Here is a 14,408-nt window from a genome sequence, read left to right on the forward strand (position 1 = left end):
TGAAAGCGACCAAGGCCCCTACACAAGAATGCCAAGTCCCATGCCAGGTCCATCTCACGACGGGCAAGAAGTCAGTACAATCATCCAGCCTTTCCACCACAGAAATCGTGGACAACGCAATTGACTTCCTACTAATAACCGATCAGCCAGTGATCGTCCAGCCAGTGGCCAACCAGCCGCCATTTCCGGGAAACACTCACGAAAGCGGACCACCACCACCACAAGCGATCCCGGCTGAGGAGCAGCTATTCATGGTATATGGACATTTCATCGTCCGCCCACCCCAAGTGCGAACATTCGCCCACTTTCGGGGACAAGAAGAAAGAGAGCAGCTTGCACATGCGGGATACCCACCGAATACCAATCAGAGCAACTTATCATCCGGTTCTGGAGCCCAGAGCCGCACGAGTTCACCGGAAATATCAGATGAGGTTCCATTTTTGACGAGAGAGCGATTTTTTGATCAGCCTTCGTCGCCCACCCAACGCCTGTTCGCTGCAGGAATCGATCCTCCTCTTACCACGAGACAAGCCCCTGCGACTCCCGGGGAAGGGACGGTTGTGTATTACATGTTTACCAATTTATCGTCATCAGAGTTTGCTTATGTACAGCGACAAGCTTTAGACGACGGTCTGTTCCAAGAAGAGGGTCGAAACGGTCAAAACGAGTACAACGAGCAGATGTGGACGCAGTTTCGTTACGAGTACACCAGGCTCGAATCGGGTGTGGATGTGGGGTTTAGCGACGCTGTTCTATATTGGCTACTCCAGCGAATACAAAGGAATTATAACGTATATGTTCGATGGCTGGCCGAAAATCGACTAAGATTGAGTGCAAGACGAAACTAACAGCGAAGAGGAATTCAGGGCAAATAGCGTTGTCATCGGGAATGATTCAAATTTCAAAATAGGCATTAGAATTTGAACAGCTGGTCTTCATTCATGAATCCGTAATGAAGTCAATTGTCATCTGTCCAGACGTCTGCGTAGGGGTTGCACATTGTAGGGAGAATGGACAATGCTACTAGCACCGACTGGCGCATGATGTATTGGTGTTTCCCGGCAGCGATATGGTATTCGAGAAAATCAAACTTGCGTAAAGATCGTGTTAAGTAGGACGTGTATCTAAAGAGGGCCGGGACGGAATTGATTGCCTTGAGCAACATGCCAACCCCCACGACACGACGCAATGTCACCAACAAATGCCTGGGCTACACGCCGAAATGACCTGCCAGGACCCGCGACACCCCTCATCATGCCGCACGATCTACGGCCACCGACATTCAGCCATTGTCGTAGACTGACTTCGTCAATGAGTACGAAACGTGGCCTGTATTTCTGGATGACAGGAGTTATGCCACAGCGTCAGCGTGGAGGACGTTTTCCTGTCACAGATGAAGTTTTTGTGCGACCATCCTACACCGGTCGAGATTCTAGAAACAAGGAAATTTACCCGACAGCGCCGCCCGGTTGGTGTTTGTATCACTGCACTGTGTGTCACACACCGGAATGTTTTCTGACTCGTTGCTTGTGTTGTGCAGCGCAAATCGGTATGCTGTGGCCGTCGGGCCTACATTTGGCGTTGTCAGCTTCAAACCGAATCTGGATCACGTTTCTGGCGAGCGTTGCATCCAAAGGGGGGCGCTTGATATCAGGACAAATTAACCACAGCTTGGCTCAGACTTTCGGCCAGCTTAACATACATTACTTGCCCTTAACGATTTCTTCAAATGAGATGTCTTGGAAACAAATTGCAGCCAGTGCGGGACGTCGGGCCTGCGGAAATGGCACGTGGAGACACCGGCAAGGGGCTTCGGCCTTGTGTGTCAATTTTGATACGGATCGTGGTACGAGAACGGGACACGTCTCGCTCGCTTAAAGCCCGATATCACACACGCAGCACGAAAGGCTAGTCGAAATGGCGGTGGGCTGGGTAGACAACCCGTAGATTTTCAAACCTTTCTGCAACTTGATGTAATCCAAATGCCATAATATCGCCGAAAGCACCACGGAGCAGAATGAGTGGGTTTGTGTCCCACGCAGTGGCTGTTCGTGATAGAGTCTTGGGAGCACAGAGCAGAAGATGAAGGATTGTTTTCAAGCCGTGGCACCTGTCAAATGGAATGTACGGCATGGTATTTCAACAGCTTTGGTATCTAGGCATAATGAACCTGCCACCTTGGCATCCATATCATCGTTACAACTACACACGTCTATAATAGGACCAGGCATGAGCCACCCCATGTTGACTCCCTTACCAACCATACCTAAGACCGCAACTCAAGATTATTCGAACAAGCTCAGATCCATCAACATGTCCCCCCTTAACTGTAATCGAAACACACCGATGGAAGAGGGAACTGAATTGCGACAAGCTGAAGCGAGTGGTGGGAGCGGGCCTGGTTCAAGTATCATCAGCGCCACAGACGACCCGGAAGCAGCAGCAAACACAAGCAAGTCCGCCAGGAGCAGCGAATGCGTCGATTTTGACGGGCCACAAGACCAAGACGACCCCCTCAACTGGCCAAGCCGGAAGAAGCTCTCCATCGTCATCAACGTCGCCCTCCTCTCCGCGCTCGGGCAGATGGCGTCGTCCATGCTGGCCCCGGCAGCTCAGGAGGTCATCGCGGAGTTTCGCTCCACGGACATGACAATAGCTGTGATGGTGGTCTCTACCTTCATGATCGGCATGGCAGCCGGCCTTCTGCTCACCTCCGGAGTGTCCGAAGTGTACGGCCGGTGCGCAGTAATCCACGCCACTAACGCCCTCTTCGTTGTGTTTGGGGTGGCGGCGGCGTTGTCTCGGTCGCTTGGACAGCTGGTCGGGTTCAGGCTGCTCCAGGGCATGGCCGCGGCCGCCCCACCGGCCATAGGAGGTGGCGTGATTGGCGATATGTTTGTTCCTTGCGAGAGGGGACGGGCTACTGCTATGTACGGATTTGCTTGCTTTTGGGCCCTATCGCTGGTCCTATCGCAGGTGGTTATATCACGCAGAACCTGGGTTGGAGATGGGTTTGCTGGGTTATATCCATCACGTAAGGGAGCCCTAGCGAAACTGCACACAAATGGACAAAGTGGCTGACACTCTTTTCCATAGGGGTGCGCTATCATTACTTGGGACGATCCTGGTATTCAGGGAAACATACCGACCTCTGATACTGGCGCGCAAAGTACGAAGGCTGCAAAGGCAACTCAGCAACCCAAAACTCTACGCAGCAATTCCTCATCAAGGTTCCGGATTCGAAGTTCTCGGATACTCCATCATCCGGCCTGTGAAATTCCTCGTCCTGTCCCCAACCGTGGCTCTGCCAGCTTTGGGACTGGCAGTGATACTCGGCATAATGTTCCTGATGCTGTCGACCATGTCCACCGTATATCAACAAATCTACGGCTGGTCAACGGGTGCATCTGGCCTGCCTTACCTAGGACTCGGTGCGGGTCTGTTCATGGGACTAGCTGTTTACTCCATCACCGCAGATAGAGGGTATATACAGAAATCCCAAAACTCAAAGCCATCACCCGAGATACGCCTGGCACCGATCAGCATTGCGTCGCCATTATGTGCTGTGGGGTTGATTATCTACGGCTGGGCATTTGAACACAAACTGCACTGGATGCTATCGATTGTCGGCTGCATGGTCTTCTCCTGGGGCATGGTGGCGTTTATGATGCCGGTGACAACGTACCTGATTGACGTCTTCCATACCGAAGCGGCTGGCCCTGTTGGTGCATCTGCTGTCTTGAGATGTTTGGTCGGGGGGCTGTTACCACTGTGCGCAAACAATTTGTACGGTGGTCTTGGATATGGGTGGGGAAACACGGTCTTGGCTTTCACGGCTTTCGCGTTCACACCTTTCCCGTATTTGTTCTATAAATATGGTGAGAGGCTGAGGAAAACGAGTTCAACCTTGCACTAAGTGCAGGAACCAGCCGTGGAATAGACTTTTTGGAATCCCCTGCTAGAAAAAGTCTCTCATAGCTGAGCTCAAGGCAAAGGGTGGCTCGTAAAATTAATGTGACTTCATGACAGCGAGTGGTGCTGCAGCTTGATAATTGCGACAACCGAGTAGAATTCCCTGGTTTGACCTAGTCATTTTGTATTACTCCTCGGCCATTCAAGGAATTGCAGAAAGCGTTCCTTGGATCTGAGACGTCTATCTACATCGTCCAGGAGCTGCTTTGCCCAGCCCTGGAGGAACCAGTACCGCCTGTCCGTGGTTGCTAAAATCACGGAGAAGTACGCCAGGAGGAGCAGTGCATGAGGTTTATGCTGTCGGATGTCATTCATGACAGTCTGGGGAACATCACATGCCCACCAAATCGCCAATCCAATTTCGATATCAGGTCCGTGGGATGCTATGGTATTTGATGTAAACTCCAATGTTGTGACGGCTTTGGCGTAGTCTTCGCGGTTGGAAAGCAAGTCCTCGCCCTCGTAAAAGGTACGGAGCAGAGACAGTGCGGAAAAGGTGTCAGTCGGCAGCGCGGACTGGTGGAGATTGATTTTGCTGTTGCACACAATCGATCAGTTCCAATCGTTCATGTTTTCCTTCTTCTGAACCTGATTGCTCTCGGCTGGTGATGGTCTAAGGACTTGGAACGAACCCTTGTATCAATTCATCCTCTTGGTCCGGCGGGAAAATGCTCCAGACGAGAGGAGCTAGACTCGTTCGGCTGATCCTGCCCGTGAACTCTCTCAAAGTTGTTTTGAAGCCTCGCACAACAGAGAAGAACTCCCACGTGCTGCGAACAGGCTCTGAGATACATCCATTTTCTGATCGGGCCGCCAGGGAGCAGACGTGTATGACGACGATGGAAGCGTAGCACACCATGGCTCTCCAGTTGTCGTCCCCGATGTCGGATAACAAGGCCCTGAGTCTCTCCAGACCAAGGGCATGGTGAGAGGCTCCCAGATTCAGGAATTCTAACCTCCTTGACGGAAAGAGGTAGGCCCTGTGGAGGGCGGCCAGTGAAAGAAGGCCGTGCATGACGAAGGGGTGACGATAACCCTCCTGTGGGAACACAACGCGCCAGACATAGCGCCGGTCTTCACGCAGTGCCAAGGTCTCGCTGGTAGACACGCAGTAGTGGTGCATGAGTTCGAGGTCTCGTATGGATGGACCCGCCACGCCGAGTGAATCAGGATTGGATGTATGGTCATCCGCAGGTGGAACGCTTCGCCTTGCAGACCCGGAAGAAGAGGTGGATGCCAGAAGATCGGACCAGGCTGCTGGGTTTTGTGGCGAGTCGATGGCGCCGGGAGTTGACGTCGTCCCTATGGATCCGGGACTGATGCCAGCCTGACAAAGTGCAGCGGGTCGGGCACGATTCGCAGGGTCAAAGCTACAGAGAACTCCATACCGCGTGCAGTTCCAGCATATCGGGTGGACTTCGTCGCACTACACAAGGCGAACGTGTGAGACGAGTCTGTTTCGAGGCGTGCAGGTAGGAGTGTGGGAAAGGAAAAGGTGGGGGATTGGGGGGTTTGGTCGACAGTGATTGGAAGACGGCCGAGTTTCGTACCTTAATCTTTCTTCGTTTGCATTCTACACACCCGAGACGGAACTTCTTGACCGTACAAACTTCTACAACGGGGTAGAAGGCATCGACGATGTCGTAAACTGCGAGTGTAAGGCTGTATTGTATGGGCGAAATTGGTCGTTGAAAACAACCAGGCTCGCCACCACGTCAGGAAGCTGTCAGACTTTACCATGGTGCACCATCTGCGCGTGCGCTAGACCAATGCGGGTTTGTTTGTTGCAGACTACGGCTCGCTGCCGAAGATCCCAAGTCAAGCGACTTCTTTTCCGCTACGGGATGCGCACGGCAGACCAGTTCCTCGAGCAGATGAATGAATTCGCTCGAGCTTACTACACGAACCCCCTGATCAACATGAGCGTGGATCAGAAAGGGGATGAAGAGAACGGGGACATGATCAATCTCCCGTACCAGCGAGGAAACATGTTCCTTGTTCTCATGGACGCACTCATCTCGAACAAATCGAACGGAACACGCTCAATGGATAATGTCGTCCAGGCGCTGTTGGACCGAAGTCGAGCTCACCAGGGGGACAAGCTCGAAGACCTCCTTGACCTTCTGGTGAAAGAGGTGGGGCCTAAAGCACGCACGGAATTTGAGGAAATGTACCGTGGCAAAACATTAGTGATGCCCGAAAACAGTCTCGGTGCCGGCTTTACCGTGGAACAAGTGCAGATTCCGAGGGGGGACTGCTCGCCAGCCACCAATGGCCCATGTGACCAGCCAGTCATGGTTATGGCATATCAATGGAAGAGGAAGCCCGGCGTGAGTGACGCAGCAAGTCCGGTTTGAACTCTTAATTAAAGCCTTTGTCTATCATGTTTCGAGTGACAAAGGGGTCCCAAGCAAAGCATTCCAAACGCTCATGTACAAAATCACGGCCTGAGACAACACCTGGCTCAGACAGCCAGTGCAACGCCTGCGCTAGATGCGAACACCGGCCAGTTCATGTCCGTTCTTCCCAGGGCTCTGACCACGAAGCAACAGGCCAAGCTCGGACGGGTGGAACCAGTTCATCCAAACCAGCACGACCACCACCAACAAGGCATCGAAGACGTAGGGATACACCTCGGACCTCAACAGGACACCGTCGTTGCCGTTGAGGTATGCCATGACCCTGAAGATGCTGCGGACCAGGACCAGGGCACTCGTCACGTAGAGCGTCAGGAGGTACTTCTCCCAGCGCACGGCGGGATCCGAGGCCTTGGCTGTGGGAACGAGCGACATTCGCCTGTGGAAGATGCCCGCCGCCACCACGAAGAACCCGAAGAAGGCGAGTTGGATGAACAGGCCGCCGATGATGATGTTCTCTCCAGTTTTGAGCAGGCTTTCCCCGGCAGCCATCATACCTCCGCCTGGTTGTCGTCACCGCGTCAGCCATTGACCTTGATGATGATTGGCAAGGACAGAGAATCGGATGTGTACGTACCTGAGGACTGCATCAGCAGTGAAATCACGTCTCCGGCCACGAAGATCTTGGTGATCCACCGCCGCCTGATCAACGAGTGCGAGTCCCCATCGGTGAGCAGGATGATCCTTCCGAGGATCATGTAGATCGAGGCAGCCATGAAGGCGGGAGCGATGAGAATAAGGACATTCTGAGCGACGTACGGTCCGAGACCCCAGCATCCAGGTTCCTCCGTTGCGTTGACCGACCGAGCGATGTATCCGATGCATTCACCTGCTCAAGTCGATCCATTAGAGTAGCTCGAAAAGAGAAGCGGATGGAATGGGCGCCGCTGGTGCGCGACTTACAAAGACCGCCGATTACCAAGGCAGTGAGATACCAAGTTCGCGTCGTGTACAATTGGAAAGCGTGCAGGCCCGAGGTGATGCCAAAGAGAACGCAGAAAATGACTGCCCCCGCCACCGACGGTTCGTACGGTAAAATGACCAGACAGCGTCTTTATCATTGGGAATGCAGTCTGCCATATTGGGCCACTCAAAAGACAAACAGCCGTGTGAAATCAATCAGATAGTTGGGACCGAACGACCAGTTTGAGGGAGAGATGGAACACCGGTTGAGCAAATCGTTTTTCGACATACACAACAGAATAGCCATCTTTATCATTATGCACTTTCCAAAAGTTGCACAGCCCCAGACGGTTGTAAGCAATACAAAGATCCTCGGCGAGATCGGAAGAAATTGCGCCGACAGGCTGCGGCATCATCATTGCCTGGCAGAGGCAAAGACGATGTGCGAGCGATACGAGTATCCGGATTCGGGTTGAGCAAAATCTGCAGTATGGGGCTGTGCCCTGCCCTCGAGGGATTTCCACATGGGAACTCGGGATCGCTCGCACTTATCACTCTGTTTTCACCGAGGCCATTGTTGCCTGGGAGCTCGCAGGGCTTGTATGCAATGTCGTCTAAGCGTAGTACGGACCGCTGTCGGTGCGTCCTCCCATCGTAATATCTGGGCGCAAAAGTTTCGGGTCTGCCTCTGCCAGCAATTTGTTCGGTGCATCGCTCAACAAAGGTCTCACCGAGCAAGACGCAAGCCATTTATTTGACATCTCTTTCGTATATGCAGGTACGCGAGACACCACTCAGGTACCGCGCTTCAACGGTCGACTGCCACGAGCATCTCATCCCCTGATGGGTGCCAACTACGATCAGCGGTCACTGCGGCCACGGTTTCGAGCAGGGCTCGGATCACACCAAGCCTCCGAGGAAGCCACCATGCTACCAAACGCTAGTCTCCAACGGGAGCGGGTCTGGGTATCGAAGAGGGGGTAATTGGATCATTATGCATGCTTCTTGGAGCGACCTTTCATCACAGTAAAGACTCTGCTTTTCAACCTTTCTTTTTCCTCAGACTTAATGCTCCAAACTCGAGGCATTCACCGAAGCTTAAGCCGTTACCCAGAATCCAGTCCCTTTTTGCTCTTTCGAGCCATTCCTGCCACTCGTCATCATTCTTCCGATTGGACTTCCTCAGCAGCGGTTCAAAGGCCTCGACCATGCCGATGAAGCTCTCCAGTGCGGTTTGGCGTATGGCGGCCTGGGCGTTAGTCAGGACCATCTTCTGCCCATCCTCGCGCTCCCATTTTAGTGCCGTGAGCGGAACAGCTAGCCTCTTGCCTATCATGCCCTCCAACGCGTCTGCCCCCTCAACAAGACACCCCGCCAGCAGAGATATGGTTAGGGCGGATGGTATTGGCATCAGGCCCGCGTCCTCGAGCGCCGACTTGAGCCAGATGTTGTAGTCGACGACGTACGGGTTCACGGACGGGCCCAGCGAAGCTGTCGTCCCGACCCGGGTAGACCCCCAGGTGGGCGAGGTCCTCCCCGTTGTCCTCGGCCTGGGCGTGGGGCGCGACCGAGCGGATCGTGAAGTCGTGCTCCCAGACCTCGAGCGTGCCGCCGGGCCGAAGCACCCGCACGTACTCGCTGGACGCCCGCGAGTAACCCGGCGCGTTGAAGACGAGCGCCAGGTTCCTCGCCATCACGAGGTCGATGGAGCCGTCCTGGACCGGCCACCCGGGCTCCCGCAGGTCGTACTGGATGTACTCCCAGTCCATGCCCATGCTCTTGTAGCACTCGCTGGTGCCGGCGGGGGGCTTGATGTCGATGCCGATGAAGGACACCTGGTGGCCCCTGCTCTGGAAGTACCGGTGGCAGACTGCGCTCCAGTACCCGCTGTCGCAGCCGACCTCGAGGACGCGCCGTGGTGGCTTTTGGAGGAGCTCCGGTGACAGGAGCGGCGTCTCGAACACGGCCGATGTGAGGAGGGTGAGCATTATGTGACGATTTGTCTCGGTGAGGTCGACGGGCAGGGGGTAGGCGAATGCGCCGTCCGTGCCGTTGACGTAGGGTCGTCTTTCCTTTATGATCAGAAGGCTCTTCTCTGTTTCCTTTTCGTTGCCAGTGCAGGTCGATAATGTCTCCGGATTCCTGCCCGACAGACTGGAGCGCAGCGACGTGGACATCCTGGCCGACGATGACGATGACGCCGATGCCGACGGCGGACCAAGGCGAGACATCGTTGTCTTGTTGCGTGTATCGCGATGCCCTGTGTCGCTCCGAGGCGCTGGAGTCGAGCCAAGTGCGCCGTAACGAGTGCATAAGCGCCGATGGGAGCCAACAAACGCGTGCCACCCTGGCTAGGAACCGGGTGTTGGTTTCTTGAAAATAGTTGACAAGTCTCAGAATGGTGACATCGCGGCTGGGGCCTTTCAAGGGTCTGTGAACGCGGGGCCAGGGGGGAGGGGCATGGGTCTGATGCCAATCGCGTACTCAAGAGGAGCACCAACCGAAAAAACTGATTGATGAGTCAAATGTTAACGCTTGTTTGGGCATCACTTGGATCTTGGTCGATGCAGAGATTCTCGATAGCTGAAACAGAATAGTCCGATACGCTCGAGCTGTCTGGGGGAAGACCAGAGATCTGCTTCAGCCGCAGGATCTTGCAAGGATGATCTCGATGCCTGACCCAGCCCCTGATCTTCCGACTTGGCCCGGTACCGGTAAGCTCATCGACTGCAGGCCCACTAACAGCCGGCTGTTCTCCCCGGAAGGTTACCAGCGTTGTAGGCCCTGTTAGGTCATTGCCCTGCTGAGAAGATCCTCCTGATATTTGTTAAAGCTGTGCTATATTGGCTAGATGGAGATAAGGCTGGTAGTATATCGCACAACTGCAGCATAGCTGTCTGGAATGAAGGGCAGTGCATGCAGCGCGTTCACGATGATCAATTTTCACGTTGCCTTGCATTCTAAAGTAATTGGCGACAGGTCAGTCCAGTCCTGCAGCCAGGGGAAAGAAAGCGCCATACAGAGTAGCTTTAACTCGGCATACCCCCTCGTCATTACCGCAAATCACACGAGGGGTCGGATTGTTTTCATTTGTTGCTCAAACAGTTACTCTCTTCCGTTGATTGAGTAGGCATTGGGCGGAGATCTTGTTGCCCAACAATCACGGGGCCCCGATGCTAGACATGTCATTACCCAGGCATGGTGTCATTCGGGCCGCCAGTATCTCGGACAGACCAGGTGACTGGGTGTCTGCCACACGCTTCGCTTAATGTTGGTTATTCCGTATGCGGCAACAAGGTGCTTGACTCGCGTCTTCTAATAGAGTCTCCTCCCAGCATCCACTTTAATAAAATGGTCTCGCTTATCCTCTCTCGCCCTGAACAATGCCAAGTCACAGTTTGCCAGTGAGACTTGTCGACTTCAACGGACGCAAATTGAAATTGACGACAAGATCACCTCGTAAAGCGTGGAGGTTGAGATGAGTGTCAATTTTCTGCTGGAGGGAGACTAAATGTTTCATGACGTGAATAGCCAATTCTGTCTTTACTGAATCGTAAGAGGAAAACTCAGACCATGAAACGACCGTGAGTTGCCGAATGAGTGTCAGTACTTTAGAAAGATACACCCATAACCCTTAAAACTAATTACAACCTCTTAAGCATAAATGTCTACTTTTTCTCTATTTTAACCTTCACTATTCTTGGAAATCAAATAATAGTATATTAATGATTAGATGAATATTTGAAAAATTTCTTTTGATTTCAAAAAATCCATTCAAGATATAAAGGAGTGATTATATGATAGTCCCTAATGTATGTATGTATGTATGTATGTATGTATGTATGTATGTATGTATGTATGTATGTATGTATGTATGTATGTATGTATGTATGTATGTATGTATGTATGTGTGGGCTGGCTTAGATCAGGGTTTGGCCTGGACTGGGGCTGGGTATGTTCTGACCGCAAGCCGGGAGACGTCAGAATTTCAGTGTTCTAGAAATTGTGTCAAAATGGAGTGCACGTTCTGAATTGAATTGGTACACAAGATTCAAATCACACATCTGCAGAATTGCAACTTTTGACCTCAAATATTGGACTGCTTCTGAGAAGGGACCGGTCTTCACGCTCATGCCTGTCCTGTGAGGACAACGACAACGACCTGCGCTGCCCAATGGCGGTCCTGAAGGCCTCGAAAGTACCTGAAACTATCTTCGGAACGGGTACTGAAACTATTAAGGGTCCAATACTTCCAAATTGTGGGTGGGCCAGGGTGATGAGATCGGCGATCTTGATAGTGCTGGACGTTAGGCAAGACGGGCCACCATTGGGAGATATTGCTGACCCTCAAACTTCTTGACAGCTTCTCCGAACATGATGCCGTCAATATAGCACTGTCCAATCAAGAAGATACCACCCCACGGCCTGAAACCTTTCCTCAGAATGAAGGGCACCTTGCCTCCGCTGAAAATTGCCACCATATCTCCAGGCAGGACGCCACTCGGCGCGATTCCACACCGGCCGTTTACTGTTGTAACGAACCTCCAGCCCACTATGTACTCGTCGAGTAATGATGCGTAAGCTTTACTTTTCTCGCGGATGCCGATGACCGCAGGGCGCTGTGCGGAGTTGATACTAGCAGACGGCGTTTGGTTTCTTGCCTTCTTGCCATTCCCTCGCATACTCTTGGCTTTCAGCTCGTCCTTTCTAAGCACTTTTCGAAATGCTGAGTAAGACTCGGTGATGCTTATTGGTAACGACGATCCGGACTCCGGGTATAATGCTCCCGCTATTGGAACAGTCTCTTTCAACCGCCGTTGGCGGTCTGGTTCAAAGTGGTTGCATGCCTCGATCATCGAGTCCAGCTCCTGGAAATATCGACTTCTTTGCGATGGTTCATTGGAGAATCGACTGACGCAGTCAATCGTATCGCACAAGAATGAGCTCACTTCTAACAAATCTCTTTGATGGTCGTAGAAAATGCGGCTTAACAGTCGCCCCGATGCTGAGAAAGTCACGCCGTGGCCCTCTGCCGAACTAAGAGCACCCCGATCCGAGGTCTCTATAGTCCAGTCTGGCACCCAGGAAGGAAATCGACTGTCTCCTTTCTGTTCGTCTAATCCGGCGTCGTATAGAAGCTCCATACCGTAGCCAGCCTCCACAAACCCTTGCGCGAAGCGGCGGACAACCACCTCCAAAGGGCTGTCGTAGTCGGGCTCGAAGAGTGGGTTGTCCCCGTCTGCGGCCAAACCCAGCAGCGCAAAAAATCGATCTCTTTGGTACTTCCCCGTTTGGACGTACCTAAAGTTCTGGATAAGATGGAGAAGTGGCCAGCGTTGTGATGTGGCCTCCCATTCCCGGTGCTCCGACAGGATCATGAAAGGTCGCCACGACTCTGCGAACGCATACATGCCAAGTTTGCGATCCACAATCTCCATTGCACAATGAAGGTCGTTCCAATCAAAGATCCATTTTCCGCAAATGAACTGGACTGTGCGCGCTGCGATCGATTCTTGAACAATCCATGCCCTCCTGAACCACGGGCGTCGGAACATGTAACACACATCTCGCCAAAGCTCAGAGTCGGGGTCTGGCATTCCGCTCTTCACCCACGCGGCACGAGGGCCGATAAGAGTTCTAGGCCAACGGGAGAAGTCGAAGCCGTACAGCTTGAGCGCTGCTATCTGCAGCAAGATTCCCACAGCTCGATTGCTCCTATCGTCTGTAGCCAGGACGGCCAAAGTCGATGTTGCTCCTTGGAATATCCGTGGTAAAAGTAGAATCTGCTGTACTTTCTCTTTGGTATCTTCCTGATTTATGCAAATTGCATCGACCCAGAGGACCATTTCTCTCCTTTTCTGGCGGACTCTTTGGAAAGCCGAGCCCAAGGTTGCCTTGATTTTCAGCACTCCGTGTGGCGTGACCAAGTGCCGCTCCGATTGATGATCCGGACCCCATACATACGACAATGCTCGATATGGACCGGCGCTGTCAAATGGGATGTGGCAGATACATCCACGTATTGGGTCATCATACTCCCCCGGAAATAGCACAAACAACCGCATATCTCCTTTACCTAAGTCAGGGTCTGCACATTCGGCCCACCCCCTAATTCGGCCCACTCCATACTTATATGCGCATTAGGTCCACCCCATTACATATTACGTGTTTTCTTTACAATGGAATTTTCTCTTCTTTTTAAACTTTTAATACATTATCATTTATTAATTCTAAAGCTATATATAAAAGAAAATATAAATATAATACTTAAGGTAATTTAAGTTAGCATTAATATTTAAGAAGCCTCCTTATATTAAAGCATCCTAAGGATTATACTTTATAATTATTATTACGGTGCTTAAAGCTATTTAAATACCTTAAAATCTTAAATAAGGTTATTATAAACTTAAGAAATATATTTATTTAGTTAAGCAATTAATTAAATAATATTAAAGCTATTAATAATATATTTTAAAATAAGGTTTTTTATAACTTAAATAGCTACTTCTTAAAAATATTAACTACTCTTTAATAAGCATTAATTAAGGGCTTTTTTTATTAAAAATCTTAAAATTTAAAGCATATAAAATTATTAAATAACTTTAAGTTAAGCAAATAAAGTAAAAATAAGTATAATTAAAAAGTAGTTTAACCTTTTTTAGCTATTAATAATTATAAATATTTATTTAAAAAATTATTATAATATTAATAAAGGGGGTATAGCTAAAGATAAGGAAAAAAATAGCATTATTTTAAAATCTAAAGAAAGAAAGGTTATTACTTAAAAAAACTATAAATTATATATATAAACCTCTTTCCTTAAATATATTTTTATAATAAATAAATTATATCCTTTCTTTATTATTTTTAAAGGGAAGTTAATTTAGCAGTAATAATTTAAAATCCTTAAGGATTATAAAAATTAAGAGTTTATAGCAATACTAAATAGCTAAATAAATAATATTATAATACTTAAGTAGCTATAAAAAATCTTTATCTTTTAAATAAAGCTAAATACCCTTAAAAAGTAGCGTTTATTAATAATAAATAGGCATAAAAGCTATTATACTTTAAAGTTTATATAAAAATGCTTTTTATATTATTGGCAGGTGCAGG

General features: G+C 50.5%; 5 protein-coding genes across 5 annotated transcripts; 2 read left to right on the plus strand and 3 right to left on the minus strand.

The window, feature by feature from the left end:
• Positions 1-2,346: 2,346 nt before the first annotated feature.
• Positions 2,347-3,275, plus strand: INS49_004204 (uncharacterized protein; the record flags this gene model as incomplete). The annotated part of the gene is made up of 2 exons (XM_043164994.1): positions 2,347-2,880; positions 3,171-3,275. The coding sequence occupies 2 exons, from the start codon at positions 2,347-2,349 to the stop codon at positions 3,273-3,275; spliced, it is 639 nt and encodes a 212-aa protein (XP_043018644.1).
• An 824-nt stretch (positions 3,276-4,099) lies between these two features.
• INS49_004205 (uncharacterized protein) lies at positions 4,100-5,095 on the minus strand (the record flags this gene model as incomplete). Its single annotated transcript, XM_043164995.1, has 3 exons — positions 4,100-4,102; positions 4,162-4,507; positions 4,605-5,095. 3 exons carry the CDS (start codon positions 5,093-5,095, stop codon positions 4,100-4,102), a joined length of 840 nt encoding a protein of 279 aa, XP_043018645.1.
• A 721-nt stretch (positions 5,096-5,816) lies between these two features.
• Positions 5,817-6,329, plus strand: INS49_004206 (uncharacterized protein; the record flags this gene model as incomplete). Its single annotated transcript, XM_043164996.1, has 1 exon — positions 5,817-6,329. The coding sequence occupies one exon, from the start codon at positions 5,817-5,819 to the stop codon at positions 6,327-6,329; it is 513 nt and encodes a 170-aa protein (XP_043018646.1).
• Positions 6,330-6,461: 132 nt separating this feature from the next.
• Positions 6,462-9,523, minus strand: INS49_004207 (uncharacterized protein; the record flags this gene model as incomplete). Its single annotated transcript, XM_043164997.1, has 4 exons — positions 6,462-6,892; positions 6,967-7,218; positions 8,403-8,727; positions 8,759-9,523. 4 exons carry the CDS (start codon positions 9,521-9,523, stop codon positions 6,462-6,464), a joined length of 1,773 nt encoding a protein of 590 aa, XP_043018647.1.
• A 2,076-nt stretch (positions 9,524-11,599) lies between these two features.
• INS49_004208 (uncharacterized protein) lies at positions 11,600-13,138 on the minus strand (the record flags this gene model as incomplete). Its single annotated transcript, XM_043164998.1, has 1 exon — positions 11,600-13,138. The coding sequence occupies one exon, from the start codon at positions 13,136-13,138 to the stop codon at positions 11,600-11,602; it is 1,539 nt and encodes a 512-aa protein (XP_043018648.1).
• Positions 13,139-14,408: the final 1,270 nt, after the last annotated feature.

Source organism: Diaporthe citri (assembly GCF_014595645.1).
Source record: "Diaporthe citri strain NFHF-8-4 chromosome Unknown scaffold_11, whole genome shotgun sequence".
In the NCBI taxonomy this organism is placed as follows: domain Eukaryota; kingdom Fungi; phylum Ascomycota; class Sordariomycetes; order Diaporthales; family Diaporthaceae; genus Diaporthe; species Diaporthe citri.